The sequence below is a fragment of the Jaculus jaculus genome, chromosome 10 (assembly GCF_020740685.1).
Source record: "Jaculus jaculus isolate mJacJac1 chromosome 10, mJacJac1.mat.Y.cur, whole genome shotgun sequence".
Taxonomy (NCBI): Eukaryota; Metazoa; Chordata; class Mammalia; order Rodentia; family Dipodidae; genus Jaculus; species Jaculus jaculus.
Window position 1 is genome coordinate 42,027,810 of NC_059111.1, and position 24,950 is coordinate 42,052,759.

At 38.9% G+C, this 24,950-nt stretch overlaps 1 protein-coding gene across 1 annotated transcript; it reads right to left on the reverse strand.

The window, feature by feature from the left end:
• Positions 1–221: 221 nt before the first annotated feature.
• LOC123464025 (fragile X mental retardation syndrome-related protein 1-like) lies at positions 222–2,298 on the reverse strand. The gene is given in 2 exon segments (XM_045160410.1): positions 222–1,973; positions 1,975–2,298. Coding segments are annotated over 2 exon segments (1,614 nt in total). The 5' UTR covers positions 2,083–2,298; the 3' UTR covers positions 222–467.
• Positions 2,299–24,950: the final 22,652 nt, after the last annotated feature.

Genomic DNA, 24,950 nt, shown 5'->3' on the forward strand with positions numbered 1-24,950 from the left:
ATCTCCATGCTTGTTATAGGTCTATTTAAGGGATTAATCCCATCTTGATTTAATTTAGGTAGGTCATATAAATCAAGGAAATCATCCATATCTTTCAGATTTTCATACTTTGTGGAATATATGTTTTTATAGTATGTCCCTATGATTTTTTGGAATCAATTCTCTGGTGTCTGTTGTGATGTTGCCTTTTTCATCTCTAATTTTATTTATTTTTTTATAGCCAGCAACTTTTTTTAATGTTACATATACTATTCTCAAGGCACATCTGATGATATTTTTAACACAGTAGGTGTCAAAGTATGTTTAACATATGATTTCTTCAGGATCCCTCCCCTTTCTGAATTCCAAATGGAGGAACTGAAAGTGCGATGTAAAGACTGGCGATCCATATTCTATCTTTGGCAAGCTTGTACAAGCACTATTGTAAATGTAATGGAAAAGAACTGTAAACTAGGAACTTCTTCAGTTTATGAAACACCATCCAGGACTGCTGCTTCTTGAGTGTTTTCTTCTTTTAAGGTATTATTAATCTTTTCTTCACCTGGAGTACGCTGTAGCTTAGGAATTGCATCGCCAGAAGCACTAGTTGGACCATTTATTGCCTTTTCTGAAGGACCATGTTCTTCAATCACATCTTTTGCCATTTCTTTCTTGTTTTTAGCCAAAGTTTCCCTTGGAAGGTTTCTTTGTCTGCTCTGAGACTCAGCTCTAGAAATATAATCTGCAACTGTGACTAGCCCATTTTCATTAACTGAGGCTGTATCAGATTCCGTCATCCCATCCATGACAACAGCATCTTCATCCGTCCTTCGTCTACGAGACCGCCTACGACAGTTAGTACTGTGATGAGATTCACTGGCATCAGTGTCTGCAGTCTGATCTGATTCTGTATAATCAAGTAAGCTGTATGGATTGCTGCCTGGATCTTTAAGCACAGAACTGATGGAGGATTTGCCACCATGTGGTCCACCACGACCTCGACCCCCTGAAACACTTGTGCCTCTTCCACCTGGGCATCTCCGGCTGTCACGCTGATGTCGACTCTCTCGATCATCTTCTCCTGCCAATGACCAATCGCTCAGCTCATCTTTACGCTCAGATTCTGTTTCAGAGGGGTTAGACAGCTCAGAATTTGTACCATAACCGGAGGTGTAATTAGGGCCCCGACGACCTCTGCCTCTTCCACTATCAGACCTAGAACCAATCTGTCGTAGTTGTTCATCAATCTGCAAATGTTCCATTCTTAGCTGTTCCACTTCCTTTAAGTAAGCAATATGATACTCTAAAAGAACTTGCACATGTCCAATACTTTCTTTAGTGCCAACAAATACAAATGGAACCATGCCATCTTCTCTAGGTAGTTTATTTTCATTGTCTCCTTCAATCCTTACCTGAACCACACCAGATTTGTCCACTATTTCTTGAATAACTTTGCCATTTTTTCCAATTACTTTTCCAACAAGATTCCTTGGAACTTGAATAAAATCTTCCACAAATTCTAAGAAGCCTCTGGCCTTTTTTACAGCATCAGCACTCTCGCCGTAGATTCTAAATGTTCCAGTATCTTCATCTAGCTCAATGGCAGTAACACCAGGAACCTTCCTAGCTTGCTGTATGTTACTACCATGTGTTCCTATTGCCAGACCCATTAAATCTTCTCTCACTACAAACTCTTCTTGAAAAGCTGCTGCAAGTTGTTTTGTGCATTCTAAATGTTTAGTGGCCTCTTCATTTCTGGACATAAGCATCAATTTGGTACGAATACTCCTCAAATGCATGTCACTTAATATATTAACTCTCTTCACAGTTGCTTCACTGGCCGGCAGGATCATGAGCTGTGTGGTTTCTGGGTGGTAAAAAATTCTGCATGCTCCTACTGCTTTCTTAAAGTCTTTATGTGCATTTTCATTAGCACACGCCTCTCTCAAATCTTTTGGAACATCCACTGTGCATTTAAAGAAAGCATTTTTTTTTGACAGTTTTATTTTGATTGACAGGCCGAAGTCGTTCAAACGTGACTATTTCATTGTAAGTGGCATCACAAGCAGCATATTCAATGACATAAAATTCTCCTTTCATCATCCGATCTTTAGCTAACCACCATCCACATGGTTCTTGGTCGTTTGCTCTTGAATAAACCTCGACTTCATCTCCTTCACTAATTTCTTTTTTGATATCAGGTGGTGGTGGTAATCGAACTTCATAAAATGGAACCTGGCGTTCTGGCTGCCAATTATTTTCCAAAACGACTGTTAGGGAATCTTCATGAACATCTTTGATAAATCCCTTGTAGAAAGCCCCGTTCTCTAATTTTATTAATTTGTGTCTCTTCTTTCTTTCTTTTGGTCAGATTTGCTAAGGGTTTATCAATCTTGTTTATTCTTTCATAGAACCAACTCTTTGTTTTTTTGATTCTTTTAATTTTTTTTTGTTTCTATTTCATGAATTTATGCCCTAATATTTATTATTTCTTCCCATCTACTGATTTTTGGTTTGACTTGTTCTTCTTTTTCCAAGGCTTTAAGGTGAAGCATTAGGTCATTTACTTGCGACATTTCTAATTTCTTATTATAGGCACTTAAAGTTGTAAATTTACCTCTTAGGACTGCCTTCATTATGTCCCAGAGATTTTGGTATGTTGTGTTCTCATTATCATTTGGCTCTATGAATTTTTTGATTTCCTTCTTGATTTCTTCATTGACCCATTCATCATTAGTAGCGTATTGTTTAGTTTCCATGATTTTGTGTATGATCTATAGCTTTTCTTGCTATTGATTTGTAGTTTGATTATATTGTCAGATAGAATTCCATGTTCAGATAGAATGCAAGGAATTATTTCAATTTTCCTGAATTTGTTAAGATTTGCTTTGTGTCCTAATATATGGTCTATTTTAGAGAATGTTCCATGTGCTGCTGAAAAGAATGTATATTCTGCAGTATTTAGATGAAATGCCCTGTAGATAGCTGTTAAGTCCATTTCTTTTATGACCTCATTTAGTCCAGATGCCTCTCTGTTTACTTTTTCCCGGGATGACCTGTCAATTGATTAAGGTGGGGTGTTGAAATCTCCCACTACCACTGTGTTTGGTGTTATCTGTGACCTTAGTTCTAATAATGTTTGTTTGATGAATTTGGGAGCCCCCATGTTAGGTGCATATATGTTTAGAATTGTAATGTCCTCCTGTTGGAGTGTGCCCTTAATCAATATAAAGTGACTTTCCTTATCTTTCTTGACTAACCTTGGACTGAAGTCTACCTTGTCTGATATTAGGATAGCAACCCCTGCTTGTTTTCTAGGCCCATTTGCTTGAAACACCTTTTTTCAACCTTTCACCCTAAGATAAGGTCCATCCTTTGTAGAAAGGTGAGTTTCTTGGAGACAACAAATTGTAGGATCCTGCTTTTTAACTCAGTCTGCAAACCTATGTCTTTTGGTTGGGGCATTGAGGCCATTGATATTAAGAGATATTATTTTTTTTAAGAGATATTATTGAAAGGTATGTATTTATGTTTGCCATTTTTTTTTTTTTTTTTGTAGTTCCAGTTCTACCTTTAGTCTCTTGTGTTAACTAGTATTTGAGTATTTTTTGCTTTTTTTCCAGTTTCCTTATATGTGTACTTTTCCTTCTCTTGGGCATGCAGGATTCTTTCAAGTATTTTCTGTAGAGCTGGTTTTGTCTTCAAATACTCCTTTAGCCTGATTTTGTCATGGAATGTCCTTATTTCTCCATCTATTTGAATGGGTAGCTTTGCAGGATAAAGTAACCTGGTTGACAGTTGTTATCTTCAGAACTTGGAATACATTACTCCAAGCCCTTCTGGCTTTTAAAGTTTGTGTTGAATAATCTGCTGTAATCCTGATGGGCTTGCCTTTGTAGTAACTTGATTTTTCTCTCTGACTGCTTTCAATATTTTTTCTTTGGTTCAATTGACAGGTCATCCCGGGAAAAAGTAAACAGAGAGGCATCTGGACTAAATGAGGTCATAAAAGAAATGGACTTAACAGCTATCTACAGGGCATTTCATCTAAATACTGCAGAATACACATTCTTTTCAGCAGCACATGGAACATTCTCTAAAATAGACCATATATTAGGACACAAAGCAAATCTTTTTTTTTTAATTTTTTGTTTATTTATTTATTTAAGAGCGACAGAGAAAGAGGCAGAAAAAGGCAGACAGAGAATGGGCACGCTAGGGCTTCCAGCCACTGCAAACGAACTCCAGATGCATGCACCCCCTTGTGCATCTGGCTAACATGGGTCCTGAGGAATTGAACCTTAAACCGGGGTCCTTAGGCTTCACAGGCCAGTGCTTAACCACTAAGCCATCTCTCCAGCCCACAAAGCAAATCTTAACCAATAAAGGAAAATTAAAATAATTTCTTGCATTCTATCTGACCACAATGGAATTAAACTACAAATCAGTAGCAAGAAAGGCTATAGAGCATACACAAAATCATGGAAACTAAACAATACACTACTAAATGATGAATGGGTCAATGAAGAAATCAAGAAGGAAATCAAAAAATTTATAGAGTCAAACAATAATGAGAACACAACATATCAAAATCTCTGGGACACAATGAAGGCAGTTCTAAGAGGTAAATTTATAGCCTTGAGTGCCTATATTAAGAAATTAGAAAGGTCACAAGTAAATGACCTAATGCTTCACCTTAAAGCCTTGGAAAAAGAAGAACAAGGCAAACCAAAAATCAGTAGGCAGGAAGAAATAATAAAGATTAGGGCAGAAATTAATGAAATAGAAACAAAGAAAAGAATCCAAACAATTAATGAAACAAAGAGTTGGTTCTTTAAAAGGATAAACAAGATTGATAAACCCTTAGCAAATCTGACCAAAAGAAAGAGAGAAGAGACACAAATTAATAAAATCAGAGATGAACAAGGTAACATCACAACAGATTCCAGAGAAATTCAAAAAATCATAGGGACATACTATAAAAGAATATATTCCACAAAGTATGAAAATCTGAAAGAAATGGATGATTTCCTTGATTTATATGACCTACCTAAATTAAATCAAAATGAAATTAATCACTTAAATAGACCTATAACAAACATGGAGATCCAAACAGTTATCAATAATCTCCCAACTGAAAAAAAGCCCAGGCCCAGATGGATTCACTGCTGAATTTACGAGACCTTTAAGGAAGAGCTAACACCATTGCTTCTTAAGCTTCTCCAGGAAATAGAAAAAGAAGGAATTCTACCAAACTCCTTCTATGAGGCCAACATCACCCTGATACCAAAACCAGGCAAAGATAGAACAAAAAAAGAAAATTACAGACCAATCTCCCTCATGAACATAGATGCAAAAATTCTCAACAAAATATTGGCAAACAGAATACAAGAGTATATCCAAAAGATCATTCACCCTGACAAAGTAGGCTTTATCCCAGAGATGCAGGGATGGTTCAATATACGCAAATCTATAAACTTAATACATTATATAAACAGGTTGAAGGACAAAAATCACATGATCATATCATTGGACGCAGAGAAATCGTTTGATAAAAATCCAACATCCCTTCATGATAAAAGTCCTACAGAGACTGGGAATAGAAGGAACATATCTCAATATAATAAAAGCTATTTATGACAAGCCTACAGCCAACATATTACTAAATGGGGGAAAACTGGAAGCTTTTCCACTAAAATCAGGACAAGACAAGGGTGTCCTCTGTCCCCACTTCTATTTAATATAGTTTTGGAAGTCTTAGCCATAGCAATAAGGCAAGAGAGAGACACATAAAAGGGATACAAATTGGAAAGGAAGAGATCAAGTTATCATTATTTGCAGATGACATGATTCTATACATAAAGGACCCTAAAACCTCTAGTAGCAAACTGTTAGAGCTGATAAACACCTACAGCCATGTAGCAAGATACAAAAAAAGACTTTGAAATCCAGGTCAAGTAAATCATGGGGGGTGGGTCATAGGTCCCTTTTCAAGTCTTTGAAATTTGCATCTCATGTTAGGGGCAGACTGTCCTAGAAAGTGAAGGTGAATAAGCAAGTTCACAGAGTTTATATCTACATTAGTAAACTTGGTTATCACCTCAGACAAGCAGCTGGGATTTCAGTGGAGCCCTGGGTAATTTCTTTCAGTTTGTCAAAATTAATTCTACCATGACCATTTTGGTGTATCCCTTCAGCTAGACAGGTAACCATATGTTGGATGTGCTTGAAGCCTGAACCTGTTGTCTGGTAGTCCCAGTTTGGTTCTTGTAAAGGGATGGCCTCAGCCCCAGGAGGGAATTGGGGGTCCTGTTGACTTAGTCTATCAGCACAGGTCTGGGTTGCCTTCCAAATGTGTTCCCGTTAATCAGGGGTAAAGGGTTGAATTTAAAATGTGCAAAACCTCTCTCCAAGTGAGAGACTAGATTTGGGTGATTTTAGTGAAGTGAATCCTATAATGGAGAAGATTTTCTGAGAAAGATCCTAATTTTTGTTCAATTGAGTCCATTTCATTAACAGTGAAAGGGACATGGACAGGAGTAGGCCCATCTGCCCCCACTACCTGGCATAAAGGAAACATCCCAAAGCCCCTTGTTGGTTTCCACCATCATCTGGAGGAGATAGGAGAGGAGAGAAGAGAGGAGAGGGGAGGGGAGTGTATATTAGCAGGATCATCCTTTTTGGGAGCTTCATGGAGCTGGGGTAAAGGGATTAGAGGAGCAGAAGAGGATTGGGGAAAAGCAGGTGCAGGAGGGGAATTGGGTGGGGGTTGAGAGGGTAAAAAAATGGGGAGCTTCACGAGGTTGATTTAGAAGAACAGGAGGAGCAGATGGGGTTTGGGGAATGGCATGGAGGGGGTTCATCTGCTGGGTCAAAAAATGTTGAGATGTGTGTTAGGTCAGGACAAAATGGAGTTACAGCAAGAGGGTGACAGAGACATAAGGAAGTGGGTCATCCACATTCCTCAAGAAACTGCCCAGCCATATTTACTGCCTCCTTATCTCCCACCTGGTCACTTCTGGTCTCACACCCTATGGCTAATGTAAAGAACAAAAGAGTTCCTTCCCTTCCTCACCTTCCCCCAACTGAAGAGCTCTATATAGCGCACTATCTGTAATCTCAAAGTTGACTTGCTCCACTTTTGAGAGGCAATCCTGGCAGCTCATGTTTTCCTGAATAAAAGTTTCCGTCTTTGCCTCAGAGTGGTCTCCATGGCCTTGGTCACTCCTGAACCTTACATCTGGTGCCCTGACCTGGGAAGGAATGCTTCTGGTTGCTGCCTTGGGCAGCCAGAACTCCTTTCCCCTGGCCTTTCCACTGAGCTGCCATTTGGCCCTCTGAAGGCCTCAGACCATCTCTGTCTGATACAGGCTCTCACACCCCCACCCACGATTTGGCCTCACTATTTTTTCTGTCTCCTCTCTCTTTCTCAGAAAGTGCCTCTCTCAGGTCAGCCTGCTCTCAGGTTTCACCCCGCCTTGTGTAAGCCAGCTGGCACACCAGGCTACACCCCTCGGCCACTAGGCTCCAACCCCAGGTCTCAAGAAAGATGCACTCTCAACACTGTCTTGCTCTCTGGTCTACTGTACCCTAAGGGGCACCTTTTGGTTCATTTACCATCTTGGGAAACCCCTCTCCCTTTCTCCTCCCTCTCTCCCTCCTGAGACCTCATCTTCCATTGCCAGCCACTTTCATCTCCCACAGCCAGCCACTTTTGCCATCAAGAACACAGTCTCCTCACCCACTAACAGGATAAAAAGTCAAGAGTTGTGACCTGTGTGTCCTCTGCCCATGTAGGAGGTGGGAGGCTCTGTTCACCCTAAAAGGCCAGGGGGTCATATTAGTGTTCTGTGTAAACCTACCTTAAGCTCTGGTTTATTTTTCTCTCACCCTTGTTTTGCTCTTCCCCTGCCTTCTTAAGAACTCTATGAATCTTTGGACAACATCTTATTTTTCTCTGCAATTCTGCTTGGCCACATCCATAAGCTGGACAATGGGTCCAAATGGCCTCAAAATGATCCTTTGGATTTCTAAATTCTCACTGATTAAAAAAAAAACAACACAAAACTTCTGCAATGTACAGGCAAATGGTCTAAAATACCCTCTTTTTCATGCTGCATACATGTCCTTCTGGTCACCTTGCCCCAACAGCTCCTCTGACTCCTCCAGCTCCCTCAGCCTCTCCTAACACCCTGCTGGTAACAAAGTTTGATTTTAGTCTCCTGAGTTGTAAATAGAATAGAAATTTTAAATGGGAATGCATAACTTCTGAATGAATGAATGTGTGAAGGGGAAATGGTTGTCTAGTCTATATGAAAAGTGCACTTGAAATCAATGTGTGTGTGTGTGTGTGTGTGTGTGTGTGTGTGTGAGAGAGAGAGAGAGAGAGAGAGAGAGAGAGAGGGAGAATATGTGGCTCACAGCCCTAAGGCTGCAGAATGATTTCTGTTCTGAGCAGTGCCATTTCATTGTGGAGATGTTTTCCACCAAGCCCACTGTACTAGATGGCATAACCAAGTTTTATTGTTGAGTGTCCCCCAGAAGGCTCAAACATTAAAAGTAATTAAGATGATAGACAAAAGAAAAAAGAAACAAGACTCAAGACTCTCATACTCTAAGAGTTGTAAAATGCTTTGTAGTCCTGAGGGAAGACCAAAACTTTCCCTGGAATTTAGGGGAGAAAAAGGATCTTTTTAGCTTTTCTGCCTTGCAGAGCCAGGGGGCTGCAAGCACAGGGAATCTCAGGATCCTGGCCCCAGCATGATAATGAATGAATGCCAAGTCGCTATAAACAGATGGGGACTTCTCATAAGAAATTTGTACTTGTTTTACATTTACTTTATCTTTCCATGCTTCTGTGGAATTACTAACAGACAATAGCCTCAAGATTTATGTTTAAATTTAGAAGTACTCAATACTGAATTTGTAAAAACAAATTTCTAATAATGTTTAAATTTGCCTTCATATTTTTAAAAAAAATGCATTTCAGGAAAGTTATAAGAAACAAAGTTCCAAAAAGTAGGGGAAACCCTTCAACATATTGGTCTTGGCAAAGACTTTCTGAATACAATCCCAATTGCTCAGGCAATAAAACCACAGATTAATCACTGGGATCTCATGAAATTACAAAGATTTTGCACTGCAAAGGACACAATGAAAAAAGCAAAGAGGCAACCTACAAAATGGGAAAAAATCTTCGCCAGCTATATATCTGATAGAGGATTAATATCTAGGATATACAAAGAACTCAAAAAGTTAAATAATAAGGAATCAAACAAGCCAATCAAAAAATGGGCTGTGGAGCTAAATAGAGCATTCTCAAAGGAAGAAATACGAATGGCATATAAGCATCTAAAAAAAATGTTCTACATCACTAGTCATCAGGGAAATGCAGATTAAAACTACATTGAGATTCCATCTCACATCTGTCAGATTGGCCACCATCATGAAAACAAATGATCATAAATGTTGGCGGGGATGTGGAAAAAGAGGAACTCTTTTACACTGCTGGTGGGAATGCAATCTGGTCCAGCCATTGTGGAAAACAGTGTGGAGGTTCCTAAAACAGCTAAAGATTGATCTACCATATGACCCATCTATAGCACTCCTAGGCATATATCCGAAGGACTCATCTCATTTCCTTAGAAGTACGTGCTCAACCATGTTTATTGCTGCTCAATTTATAATATCTGGGAAATGGAACAAGCCTAGATGTCCCTCAACTGATGAGTGGATAATGAAGATGGGGCACATTTATACAATGGAGTTCTACTCAGCGGTAAAGAAAAATGAAGTTATGAAATTTGCAGAAAAATGGATGGCCCTGGAAAGGATTATACTAAGTGAGGTAACCCAGGCCCAGAAAGCTAAGCACCACATGTTCTCTCTCATATGTGGATCCTAGCTACAGATGACTGGGCTTCTGCGTGAGATTGAAAATACTTAGTAGCAGAGGCCAGTAGGTTACAAAGGAGACATAAAGGGAAGAGAAAGGAAGGGAGGAGGATACTTAACAGGTTGATATTGTATATATGTAGGCACAATGATTGTGATGGGGAGGTAATATGATGGAGAATGGAATTTCAAAGGAGAAAGTGTGGAGGGGGGAGGGAGGGAATTAACATGGGATATTTTTTTATAATCATGGAAAATGCTAATAAAAATTAAAAAAAACAACAAGAAAGGGAGGTTGGAGAAATGGCTTAGCTGTCTGTGAAGCTTAAGGGCCCCATTTCGAGGCTCAATTCCCCAAGACCCACATTAGCCAGATGCACAAGGTGGCACATGCATCTGGAGTTTGTTTGCAGTGTCTGGAGGCCCGGGCACACCCATTCTCATTCTCTCTCTCTCTGCCTCTTTGTCACTCTCAAATAAATAAATAAAACTAAACCAAAAAAAAAGAAAAAAAAAAAAGAAAAAAATTCCAAAATCTATATGTTTATTCTGGGTAAATCCCATAAGACAAATCTGATCTACTCTTTCTTTAAAAAAAAAAAAAAAAAAAAAAAAAAGTTAGTTCAGGGCTGAAGGGATGGCTTATCAGTTAAGGCTTTGCCTAGAAAGCCAAAGGACCCAAGTTCGATTACCCAGAATCCACGTTAGCCAGATGCACAAGGGGGTGCACACATCTGGAGTTCATTTGCAGTGGCTGGAGGCCCTACCCATTCCCTCTCTCTCTCCTTCTCTGTCAAATTAATAAATAAAAACAAACTATTTTTAAAAAGTTATTTCAAAAGGCTTTTTAAGGAAAACATGGTCATATAAAAGTGTTATGGTAAGAACAATAAAAGATTTTGTTGGTAGTTATGAGATGAACTAATGAAGATAAACTGGAGAGAAAACTTTATATGTTGAATATTAAATGTTTGAATAAGATTGTTACAGAGTGGTTACATGGATTGTAAATTAATGTATGTAGATGAAGGTATGAGTAAAGTATAAATGAAGATATGAGTAAGCTTAAATGGAAGGTTAAAGACAAAGTACTTAATCAGATTACAGACTTCTTAGGATATAAAATGACTATTAGCCTAGGGCTTGCATCAGACTAACAGAGTATGGCTCTGGCTGATAGGTTGCTATGGTATTCAGGTTGTAAACTTAACTTTAACTCATTGCTGTTAATGTGGTCATAATAAGTGGTTAGGAAAGGCTGAATGTAAAGTACCCAACCAAATTAACTAGGTTCCTCTATTTTTCAGCCTTTTAACTAAATCTTAAGGTTAAAATTAACTCACTAATATTCTCTCCTAAAGTTATTATATCTAAAACCCTGCCTCAAAAATACAAAAATCTAGCTGGGTGTGGTGGTGCACGGCTTTAATCCCAGCACTCAGGAGGCAGAGGTAGGAGGATCGCCATGAGTTAGAGGCCATCCTGAGACTCCATAGTGAATTAAAGATCAGCCTGGGCTAGAGTGAGACCCTAACTTGAAAAGCAAAACAACAAGAACAAAAAAAAAAAAAAAAAAATCACAGAGGAACTGTTCACTCATCCCCCCCCCCTATTTTATAAGGTAAATAGACCATATTTGGAACATTACACAGTATTTATCTGTCACATACTTGAAAACTATTTACTTCGTGGTGAACAGTAAAAAAAAAAAAAATTCTAAGCAAAGTTATGTCATGATTTAAGATATAATTCCTCAATTCCTCCAACAATCAGTCTTTTTTATTCTTTATTTTTCCACCTCTGCCTCCCAAGTGCTGGGATTAAAAGCATGTGCCACCATGCCCAACCAACAATCACTCTTTAATACTCTAGATTTAACTTACATGATTACTGAACAAGTTTAACAAAGTACCACAGACAGAATTATAGAGTTGGTTAAGGTTTGAATAAAGATTGTGTCATAAAATTTTGTGGGACTTCTGGGTAAGATGGTGGCTTAGGAGTCATACCAAACCAGCCTAGGGAGGGATTTAAGCAAAATACACTCTTCTTATGGAAAGTGAAGGAGTATAGGTTATTCTTAGACACAACAGAGAAGCTAGAGAGACCAAGACCCACCAAAAAGGAAGAAAATGGCCAGGGTCTCACTGAGGCAATCATGCCCCATGATCTGCATGCACCTGCCTAGGGCAGTCCCGCCAGGTGTGCCAGGCAGCAACAGCAGCAGAGACCAAGCAACCGATTTTTCAACTCCATCAGCCTCCTTGCAAAGTTAATAAATCTGAAGGAAAACCAGTTGAGCTCACCTAAAGAGCTATTGAAAGTGCGAGCAACTCCAGAAGTCTGAACTCTCCCATTCCCCACCATCAGAACCATGAACCTTCAGCATTCAGCCCCCAGTGGTAGCACAGCCAAAAGAATGGATAAGAGGTACAGCTGCCCAGCACAACAAGGAGGGATTGAGGTGGGCACTCAGCATTGGTGAGATTGGAAGCCACTCCAAAAGGTAACAAGGCTGACTGAGTTAAAAAAACAAACAAATAGGTACACAGTCCTACAAGAGCAAATCTCTCTTTTCAGGGCAGGTTATGGCAGGGTATACATTTTTGGTTGGCTTTACCATTTTCAAATAACCTGTATTTGGGGGTTGAATTGTATAGCCTTTGTTGCTTTTGTATTTATAGGGCCTTTGGTTTTTGCTTCTGTCATTATTGGGAGCAGGGTCTGATCCAGATCCAAGTTGACCTGGAACCCAATTCAGTACAGAAATCTCCCCCTCCCAACTGACAAGATTAAGGGTATAGAACAACAACACATACCCTTAGGGATTTTTGGCTTTATATGACTATCTGTTTGTTTTAATCTCCAAAATTGCATACTTTGTGTTGGTTTTTATTGAATTTGTATGTTACTTGGTTGAAGTTTAGAATTTTCCAGTAAATTATACCACCTAGTCCACTAGAATACTTGCTTAGCAAGCAAACCCAACACCTAGGATTACTTCTGTAGCTTGATTGGTGGACTAGAGCTACACCTGGCACCTTGAACTCATATCCTGAGGGTACATAGAGGTGGATTGCCACATCTGAGAACACTACAGATAAGTAGAAAACCCAAGCATTGAATCAATTCAGAATGCAAAAATTGCTACAATATAATACAAGAAACTCAAAGAATCAAGACAATACAGTCCCCCCCAAAATAAATCCATCAGAAATGATCACCAATGATCCTGTTTTAGATGAAATGCCTGAAAAAGATTTCAAGAAAAGATGGTATCTATGGTGAAATAAATCAGAGGAGAAGTGAAGGAAATCAAAGAAGAAAACAAACTTCTGAAAGAGAACACAGGGAACGAGCTGAATGAAATAAAGAGGTCATTACAAGACATGAGTAAGGAATTAGAAATACTGAAGAAAAACCAGGCTGAAATCCTGGCTCTGAAGAATACAGTCAATGAAATAAAAAAGCTCTGTGGAGGGCTGGAGAGATGGCTTAGTGGTTAAGCACTTGCCTGTGAAGCCTAAGGACCCCGGTTCGAGGCTCGGTTCCCCAGGTCCCATGTTAGCCAGATGCACAAGGGGGCGCACGTGTCTGGAGTTCGTTTGCAGTGGCTGGAAGCCCTGGCACACCCATTCTCTCCCTCTCCCTCTATCTATCTTTCTCTCTGTGTCTGTCGCTCTCAAATAAATAAATAAAAAATGAACAAAAAAAATTAAAAAAAAAAAAAAGCTCTGTGGAAAGTCTCACCAGTAGAATGGATGAAGGAGAGAACAGAATTTATAAACTAGAAGACCAGGTGGCAAATCAAATGCAGTCCAACAAAGAGAAAGACAAGCTAATAGCAAGGTATGAATTGGAATTTCAAGATATCTGGAACACTTTGAAAAGATCAAGCATAAGAATTCAGAGTATAACAGAAGGAGAAGAATATCAATCCAGAGGCTTAGTAGGTGTTTTCAACAAAATCATAGAAGAAAATTTTTCTCAAATTGGGAAAGAAATGTCAATGCAGATACAAGAACGTTTTAGAACACCAAACAGACAAAACCTGGAAAGAACCTCTCCTCACCATGTAATAATTAAACTACAAAACACACAAACCAAAGAAAATATACTGAAAGCAGTTACAGAGAAGCAAGTCACCTACAAAGGCAGGCCCATCAGAATAACTGCAGATTACTCAACACAAATGTTAAAGCCAGAAGGGCTTGGAATGACATATTCCAAGTTCTGAAAGATAATAACTGTCAACAATGATTACTTTACACTGCACAGCTATCTATCCAAATTGGTGGAGAAATAAGGACATTCCACAACAAAAACAGGCTAAAGGAACTTATGACAACTAAACCAGCTCTACAGAAAATACTTGAAGGAATTCTTAATGCTGAAGAGAAAGCAAAACACACACAGGAGGAAATAGGAAAAAAATAAACCACACTTAAATAAGTTAAATGAGTAAAGGGAAAACAGGATACACTACAAAATAAGAAAAGTGGTGAGAATAAATGCATACCTTTCAATAATAACCCTTAATGGCCTCAATGCACCATCAAAAAGACACAGGCTTGCAAACTGGATTAAAAGGCAGGATCCTGCCATTTGTTGCTTCCAGGAAACTCATCTCTCAATAAAAGATACACACTGCCTTAGGGTGAAAGGATGGAAAATGGTATTTCAAGCAAATGGGATTAGGAAACAAGCAAGAGTTGCTATCCTAATATCTAATAGGATAGACTTCAAACCAACATTAGTGAGGAAAGATTCAAAAAGGTAATTTTATACTGATTAAAGGAACACTCCAGCAGGAGGACATTATACTCCTAAACTGATATGCACCTAACATGGGGGCTCCCAGTTTCATCAAACAAACACTATTAGACTTAAGGTCACAAATAACATCAAATGCAATTGTACTGGGGGACTTCAATGCCCCACTCTCATCAATTGATAGGTCATTCCAGCAAAAATACAGAGAGACAACTGAATTACATGATGTCATGGAACAAATGGACCTACCTGATATCTATAGAACATTCTATCAAAATGCTGCAGAATATATATTTTTTCTCAGCATCACATGGAATATTCTCTAAAATAGACCCTATAGTAGGCCACAAAGCAAATCTCCACAATTATAAGAAAATTGAAATAATCCCTTGTACTGTCTCTGACCACAGTGGGAATAAACTGCAAATCAGCAACAAGAAAAGCTACAGAGCATACAGAAATTCATGGACACTGAACTATTGAATGATAAGTGGGTCACTGAAAAAAGCAAAAGGAAATCAATAAATTGATAGAATCAAATGATGATGATAATACAATATACCAAAACCTTTGGGACACAATGAAGGCAGCCCAAAGAGGGAAATTTATAGCTCTAACTGCCTATATTAAGAAATTAGAGAGTTCACAATTAAAAAACTTAATGCTCCACCTTAAGGCCTTGGAAAAAGAAGATCAAGGCAAACCAAAAAGCAGTAGACAAGAAATCATAAAGATTAGTGCAAAAATTAATGAAATAGAAACAAAAAACAAAAAAATACAAAGAATCAATGAAACAAAGAGTTGTTTCTTTGAAAGGATAAGCAAGATTGGTAAACCCTTAGCAAATGACCAGAAGAAAGAGAGAAGAGACAAAAATTTAACAAAATTAGAGATGAAAAGGACACCATTACAACAGATACCAAAGAAATTCAGACAAGTATAAGGACATACTTTATAAATATATATGCCTCTAAGTTTGAAAATATGAAAGAAATGGATGATTTCCTTGATTCATATGACCTACCAAAATTAAATCAAGATGAGATGAACCATTTAAATAGACCTATAACAAGTACAGAGACTCAAGCAATTATAAAAAGTCTCCCAACTAAAAAAGCCCAGGTCCAGATCAATTCACTGGTGATTTTTATGAGACATTCATGGAAGAACTAACACCAATGCTTCTCAAACTTTTCCATAAGATAGAAAAGGAAGGAATTCTACCCAACTCCTTCTATGAAGCCAGCATCATCCTCATACCAAAACCAGGCAAAGACAGAATAAAAAAAGAAAATTACAGACCAATCTTCCTCATGAACATAGATGCAAAAATTCTGAAAATATTGGCATACAGAATATAAGAATATATCAAAAAGATTATTCACCCTGACCAAGTTGGTTTTATCCTAGGGATGCAGGGATGGTCCAACATACACATATCAGTAAATGTCATATGTGATAAAAATTGTTGGAAGGAAAAAAAATCACATGATCATCTCAGTAGATGCTGTAAAGGCATTTGACAAAATCCAACATCTTTTCATGGTAAAAGTATTACAGAAACTGGGACTCAAAGGAACATATCTCAACATAATAAAGCTATTTATGACAAACCTACAGCCAACATAATACTAAATGGTGAAAACCTTGAAGCTTTTCCACTAAATTCAGGAATGAAACAAGGGTGTCCACTGTCCCCACTTTTATATAATATAGTACTGGAAGTCTTAGCTATAGCAATAAGGCAAGAGACACTCATAAAAGTGATACAAATTGGGAGGGAAGAGATCAAATTATCACTATTTGCAGATGATATGATTCTATACATAAAAGACCCTAAAAACTCTACCAGGAAAGTGTTAGAGCTGATAAACACTTTTAGCAATGTAGCAGGATGCCAAATAAATAAACTGAAATCAATAGCTTTGCTATATACTAACAACAAATGTGCAGAAAATGAAATCAGGGAATCTCTCCCATTCACAATTGCCTGAAGAAAAATAAAGTACCTTGGAATAAACTTAACTAAGGAAGTGAAGGAACTCTACAATGAGAACTTTAAAACATTCAAGTGAGAAATTGCAGAAGAGACAAGGAAATGGAAAGATGCTCTTGGATTGGAAGAATCAATATTGTGAAAATGTCAATCTTACCCAAAGCAATCTACAATATTGTGAAAATGTCAATCTTACCAAAAGCAATCTACAAATTTAATGCAACTCCCATAAAAATTCCACTGACATTCTTCACAGGAATAGAAAAAAATCCAAAATTTCACTTGGGAATACAAAAAAACCTCAAAAAGCCAAAATGAATTTGAGCAAAAAAAAAACCCCAAAAAACAAAAAAACTGCTGGTGGTATCACCATACCTGATTTTACAAAGCCATAGTAACAAATACAGTGTGGTATTGACACAAAGACAGACATGTAGATCAGTTAATCCAGGCAGCTACAGCCATCTGATTTTTGACAAAAATGCCAAAAATATTCATTGGAGAAAAGACAGCCTTTTCAGCAAGTGGAGCTGGGAAAACTGGATATCTATATGTAGAAAGATGAAAATAGGGCTGGAGAGATGGCTTAGCGGTTAAGCGCTTGCCTGTGATGCCTAAGGACCCTGGTTCGAGGCTCGGTTCCCCAGGTCCCACGTTAGCCAGATGCACAAGGGGGTGCATGCGTCTGGAGTTCGTTTGCAGAGGCTGGAAGCCCTATCTATCTATCTGCCTTTCTCTCTGTGTCTGTTGCTCTCAAATAAATAAAAAAAAAAATAAAAATAAATAAATAAATAAATAAAAATAAAAGCGTGTGCCACCACGCCCAGCTCACTTTATAAAAAAAAAAAAAAAAGAAAGATGAAAATAGATCCTTGTCTTTCCCCATGCATAATAATCAAATCCAAGTGGATCAGGGACCTTAATGTCAGACCTTAAACTCTGCAGTTGCTAGAGGGAAAGGTGGCAGAAACCCTTCAACAGATTGGCATAGGTAGTGACTTTCTGAATATAACCCCAATTGCTCAGAAAGTAAAGCCACTAATCAACTACTGGGATCTCATGAAATTACAAAGCTTTATTTAGTACAGCAAAGGACACTATGAATAGAGCAAAGAGACAACCAAGAGAATGGGAGAAAATCTGCCAGTTACACATCTGACAGAGGATTAATATCCAGAATATACAAAGAATTCAAAAATACAGAACAATAAGAAATCAAAAAAATCCAATCAAAAAATGGGCTATGGAACTAAGTAGAGAGTTCTCATTGGAAGAAATATAGATGGCATCAAAAAAAGTGTTCTACATTCTTAGCCATCAGGGAAATGCCAATTAAAACTACCTTGAGATTCCTTCTCTCTCCCATCAGAATGGCTACCATCAAGAAAACAAATGACAATAAATGTTGGCGAGGATGTGGCAAAAGGCAAACACTTCTGCACTGTTGGTGGGAATGTAATCTGGTACAGCCATTGTGGAAATCAGTGTGGAGGTTCTTGAGACAGCTAAAACTAGATTTGCCATATGATCCAACTATAGCACTCCTAGGCATATATCCTAATGGCTCTTCTCACTACCTTAGAGATACTTGCATAACCATGTTTATTGCTGCTCTATTTACAATAGCTAGGAAATGGAACCAGCCTAGATGTCCATCCACAGATGAATAGATAATAAAAATGTGGTACATTTACACTATGGAGTTCTATTCAGTGGTAACTAAAAATGAAATTATGAAATTTGCAGGGAAATGGATGGATTTGGAAAGGATTATACTAAGTGAGGTAACCCAGGCCCAGAAAGCCAAACATTGCATGTTCTCTCTCATGTGGATCCTAGCTACAAATGTATAGACTTGTATGTGATCTGGAACCAATCAGTAGCAGAGGCCCATAATCTAGAAAAAAGCTATAATGGAGGGAGGAGAGGTGTGATAGTTAAGGTGTTGTCAACTTGATCTGTTTAGTAATCCACAGGCTGCTTCTAGGAAGGATCAACTAAAGGAGGAGGTCTTTCTCCCAGGGTGAGCCCTTCCCCCAGAGTGGGCGGGCCCGCTCAGAGAGGGACTTGATATAAGGAAGCTCTGGGTAGAAGAATCCCCTTTTTCCTTCCTTCCTTCCACTTGGCTGCCGGAGCTGCTCCCTACCTTCTAGCGTGGATCGAAGACCAGTGCAGACTAAAGACCAACATCAACTGAAGACCCATGTGGATCGAAACCCAGTGGCTCCTCAGGAAGCCTCCAAGCTTTCCGGCATCATCTGCAGTGCCGGGTCGGGACGGCTGAGGCATCTGGCCACGTGGACTGAGCAGCTACCAGGTTCGGTGATTCTCAGGCCTGCAACTGCTATTGGACTACTGTAAGCTAATCCAATAAATTCCCTTTATAAAATAATTCATTCTAGTAATTCTGTTCCTCTAGAGAACCCTGACTAATACAAGAGGGAAGGTCTTAAGAGGATGGTATTGTATATATGTAACTAGAAGAACATCTTACAGGGAGGGCAAAGGCCTAAGCGAAGTCAGGGGAAGAGATTGTACGAAAGAAAGGTGGGGGGAGGGTCAATCAAAATTCATGATATTCTGAATAAGACATATGAAAATCTCCTTTTTCAAATAATTGCACATGCAGAAGCCATAGATTGTTACTAGAAAATTTCAGTGCCTGAGATGGGCTACCTCCCAGTGAGTCATTGACCAGGGAGGTCTATATTGCCTCCAAAACATTACAGGCTTTTGTCAAGGCCCTTGATTCCCCATGAGAAAGAGATGGTAAGACCCTATTGCTTAAGACTTCACATGCCTGAGCCGCAAAGTCACTGAGAAATCAATCTGGTGCTGAGCAGAAAACCTTTTCCCTGTAGCCCAGCAAACTGAAAGCTGGAAAAAGCTGCACTGTATGCAGTTTTATGGGAGACAGAAGTCATCAGCAGTGAAAACAGTGGACATTGGAAGCCTCAAGTTTGGTCAGACAGACCAAGTGTCTGAGAGAGTGCAGTAGTGGTATGTCTGCTCTTGGGGAAACCAACTGCTCTCAAATTGGATTAAAGGCCCACTCCAGGTGAGGGAATATGTGCCTGGTACTGAAAACCTAATCAAAAGCCTATGGCAGGAGAGGTCATGAGCTTTAGGTGTATAAAGCCTGCTCTTGTCTGGATAAATGCATATATTACTCTTATCAAATTGCCCTGAAATCACTACACTTAATGTTCATATTCATACACTAATGTTACTCTCATGTCTGGTTAGAGAAGCTTCTCTTTTCACATGGTAATGACCACTGTGATGGCCCAAAAGGCAACATGGTGCTGAGAAAAGGGGATGGAAGAGTGTCCAGCACTGAAACATCTCACACCCTCCAAGGCTTAGGGTCCATTATGGAAGAGGTGGCGGAAAGAATGTAAGAGCCAAAGGAAGGCTATCACTTCCTATATACAACTTTCCAGACAGAATTTGGCCTCGATATCCAAGATCTCACAGTGCCTAGCAATACCCACACAAGACCCTCATTATAGGAGAAAAAGATGATGACATCAAATTAAAAGAGAGACTGATGGACAGAGGGAGGGGATATGACAGACAGCAGAGCTATGAAGGAGAAAATAGGGGAGGGGAGAGGAGGGAAATGCCATGGTTTGTTGTATAGAAGGTGTCAATGAAATATTAATATAAATATATATATATAAATATATATATATATTAAAAAGATTTATAAAATTGTGTACGTTAAGATATTAAAAAATTTTTTGGCTCAGCAGTTAAAGGTACTTATTTGCAAAGCCAGATGCACATAGTGGAACTTACATTTGGAACTTATTTTGGAAATTGTTTGCAATGGCAAGTGGCCCAAGCATGCTCATTCCCTCTCTTTTCCATGAAACTTGCCTCCTTTTTTCATTAGACCATGGCAGTTTAATCCAATTACTCTATTTGGGTATATTAAATATAGCTAAAGTAACCTCAAAAACTGACTTATAGATTGGATGGATATCTTATTTAGCTTTTAAAAGTGCTAAGTCTCAGCACTCGGGAAGCAGACGTAGGAGGATCGCCGTGAGTTCAAGGCCACCCTGAGACTACAGAGTTAATTCCAGGTCAGCCTGGACCAGAGTGAGACCCTACCTCAAAAAAAAAAAAAAAAAAAGTGCTAAGTCTTCTAAAAATACATATATATATATGGATCTCAATTCTAATAAGCTTAAAAAAATTATAAAATCTTGGGCCAGAGAAAAGGCTTAGTGGTTAAGTGCTTGCCTATGAAGGCTAAGGACCCTGGTTTGAGGCTGGATTCCCCAGGACCCATGTTAGCCAGATGCACAAGGGGGCACACACGTCTGAAGTTTGTTTGCAGTGGCTGGAGGCCCTGGCATGCCCATTCTCTCTCTCTCTCTCTCTCTCTCTGCCTCTTTCTCTCTCTGTCGCTCACAAGTAAATAAATAAAAATAAAACAAAAAGATTTATTTTAAAAATGATAAAATTTTTCATGTCTTTATATTTAAACCAAAAATTTCTTGTTTATTTTTTAATTATGTTAACAGATCTTTTGTTCATAGTTTACTCTCTGTAGCCTCATGTGCCTTAAATATATAAACTCTACTTTTTGCTAATTTTAGACTTTTCCAGATGTCAGAATGCTAGAAAATTGTAATTGGGTTTATACTAACACCATGATGTTTAGCTATCAATAAACTTATATCACCATGCCTGACTAAAACTATGATTTTAAGATGGTTCTTTTCTGGTTCAAGCTGATTTTGCTAGGTGATTGTCACTAAAGTTATAATCTAAATCTTATACAAAGTGACTTATTATGTCTTTTGTTTAAAAAAAAAAAACTGGGCTGGAGAGATGGCTTAGCAGTTAAGCGTTTGCCTGTGAAGCCTAAGGATCCTGGTTCAAGGCTCGATTCCCCAGGACCCATGTTAGCCAGATGTACAAGGGGGCGCATGCATCTGGAGTTTGTTTGCAGTGGCTGGAAGCCCTGGAGCACCCATTCATTCTCTCTCTATCTCTATCTGCCTCTTTCTCTCTGTCGCTCTCAAATAAATAAAAATAAGCAAAAAAAAAAAAAAAAAAAAAATTAAAAGAAACTAAAAAAGCCCCCCATGTCTTAGGAAAATCCACTGTATATAAACAATGTCAATCTAGTTTGTCTAAGCTTTATGTAACAGTCATAAATATTTCTTTAGTTAAGCCTTAAAATTGTTTAATGGTAAAAGGTACTTATTTAAGAAATTGCTTTGTCTGTCATATCGTCTTTAATGCATGTTAAAATCGGGCTTGCTTAATTCAACAATGACCAAGTTTTATTTTATTCTTGAACTATGTATAATCAGTCTCAGTCAAGGTTTCACTTAATTGTCTCATTTCAGGTATCTTAAATTCATGGTTTATAGAGATATCAATACTTAAAACATGTCTCCTGCCCTAATTAAAGATTAAATTTAAGATTAAAAATAATCTTGGGCTGGAGAGATGGCTTAGCGGTTAAGCGCTTGCCTGTGAAGCCTAAGGACCCCGGTTCGAGGCTTGGTTCCCCAGGTCCCACGTTAGCCAGATGCACAAGGGGGCGCACGCGTCTGGAGTTCGTTTGCAGAGGCTGGAAGCCCTGGTGCGCCCATTCTCTCTCTCCCTCTATCTGTCTTTCTCTCTATGTCCGTCACTCTCAAATAAATAAATAAATAATTAAAAAAATAATAATAATAATCTTGGAGAATGGAATTTCAAAGGGGAAAGTGTGGTGGGGGGGGAGAGGGTATTACCATGGGATATTTTTTATAATCATGGAAAATGTTAATAAAAATTGTGAAAAGATAAAATAAATAAATGAAAATTTTAAAAGAAAAAAAAATCTTAAATTGCTATTCTACTTCCAGATGGGGGGTAGCTGGTATTTGCATTGATATACAGAATAGCCAAAGATGCTTTCAAACACAGATGCCAAGTTTGTTTGGTTTTTCGTGGTAGGGTCTCACTCTAGCTGAGGCTAACCTGGAATTCATTCTTTAGTTTCTGGGAGGCCTTGAACTCTCAGTGATCCTCCTACCTCTGTCTCCCAAGTGCTGGGATTAAAGGCTTGTGCCACCACACCCAGCTTAGATGCCAACTTTTTATACTGTCTTGTCTTTTTCCTGGCACACAATTTCTAGATTAAATCAATTGCTTTAAAGTTATTGATAAAATATTGTTTTCAGGGCTACTAAAATGTTCTGCCTATACTTCTAACTGATAGGACACTTCAAAGATAGAATGTGTATGCTTCCTATATCCCAGATACAGCTTACACTGTCACCTAGCAACTAAACTTAAATATTATTCAGAATGATTTAAAACTACTGTGTCATTCTCTAACCAGATCTGCTTTGCTAACCAGATATGTTCTGCACCCTTTTTAACTAACCTGTTTTGCTAATCAGATATTTACAGTATCTCTGAGTGATTAATAACCATATGTAGAAGCCAAAATCAATTGGAAATGTTGGAGTTAAAAGCATAACCAATATGTTGGTTCCTGCTCCCAGGTTAAAATGCCACATGAAATTATGGGACACTTCTAGCCTCTGGTAAGTTACCTGTCTTCTTGATCAGAGAGGATGTGGAGACCCAGAAATGAATTCCAAGTCAGTGTATCTGCAACAGGAGAGTCACATCAGAGGTAAAACAGTCCTCCAGGCTTCCCAAAAGAGGGAGGGTCACTTGGTCAGCACAGCCTTGACTTATCCTAGCAGATGACAATGCTGAGTCATAGAACTCCTCACAGATTCCTTAAAGTCTCTCCTACAGTGCCATTATTGACCTTCAAAATATACAGTTAATTCTGGCAGTCTACATGGTCTTAATCACCCAGTAAGAAAAATATAACTACAACATAAAAAATAATTCAGACTAATAGGTTCCCCTGTCTGATGCTGACTTACAATATTAAACTCTAGTATTAACTCAAGTCTTCTGCCTCTGCCTGTCCCTGATTAACTTCACCTACTCTGACCCCAGCTCCTTCCACTTGCCTTAGCCAGAATCAGAGCAATTCCTTGGCCCCCCTCTGTTGCAGTCCGGTTCGCATTGCTGGTAAAAATCACCCAACCAAGAGCAGTTTCTGGAAAAAAGAGATTTATTTTGGCTTACAGGCTCGAGGGGAAGCTCCATGATGGCAGGGGAAAACGATGGCATAAGCAGAGGGTGGACATCACCCCCTGGGCAACATAAGGTGGACCATAGCAAAAGGAGAGTGTGCCAAACAGTGGCATGGAGAAACTGGCTATAACACCTATAAGCCTGCCCCCCAAAATATACTCCCACCAGGAGGCATTAATTTACAAATATCCATCAGCTAGGAACCTAGCATTCAGAACACCTAAGTTTATGGGGACACCTGAATCAAACCACCACATTCTGCCCCTGGCCCCCATAAACTGATATCCATATATGATGTAAAATGCAATGCATTCAGTCTGACTTTAAAAGTCCCCATAGTTTTTATTAATCCCAATGATGTTTAAACATCCCTATAATCCAAGGTCTTTTAACTGAGCCATAATACCAAAAAAATAATCTCAAAAAACCCATAATGGCACAGAATAAATATTTGCACTGCAAAAGATGGCATTGTGCATAGCAAAGAAACATTCAACCAATACAAGATTTAAAACAACCAGGGAAAGCATCAAACTTTGTAGCTTCAAGTCCAACTCTAGCCAATGACAAATCTCCAAGGCTGATAATTCTAACCAGCAACAAGTCTCTGGCATTCCAATTCCGCCCCTCCAGCTAGGCTACTCACAGTCCTGGAAAACATCATCGGGGCCAGCAGCTCTCCTTGGCAGCCATCTCATGGTCTCTGCATCTCCATTGGGTCTCCAATGCAAGCCATGATTCATCCTCATGGCCCCGTGAGGCCTCCATGCAGGCCACCAGCAAACCTGCTTCACACTGCCCATGGCCATTTCCAAAACACCATGTTGCAAACTTAATCACCCTCTCTTTCCTGCATTTCTTATACTCCACAATACCAGGTAGGGTGCCAAATTTGTTAAGGGGGGGGGGAGCAGACTTTGAAGAACAGGAGCACTCAGGCCCCTTCAAAAGAATCAACATTCTTCCTGTTGCCCCAATGCAGGTCAGCTAGCCCAGTCTCTTAGGTTGTAATCTCTCAGTTGCAGCTGAAAGGGCAACAGTTCACCCAAAGATTTTTCTTTCTGTGCCATATCCCTCTGCTCTCACCTGAATCAAACCACCACACCCTTCTTCCTTAGCCCTTACCCTATCTCATCCAAGGATATATATATACTTCCACCCCAAAGGGCATTCTCAA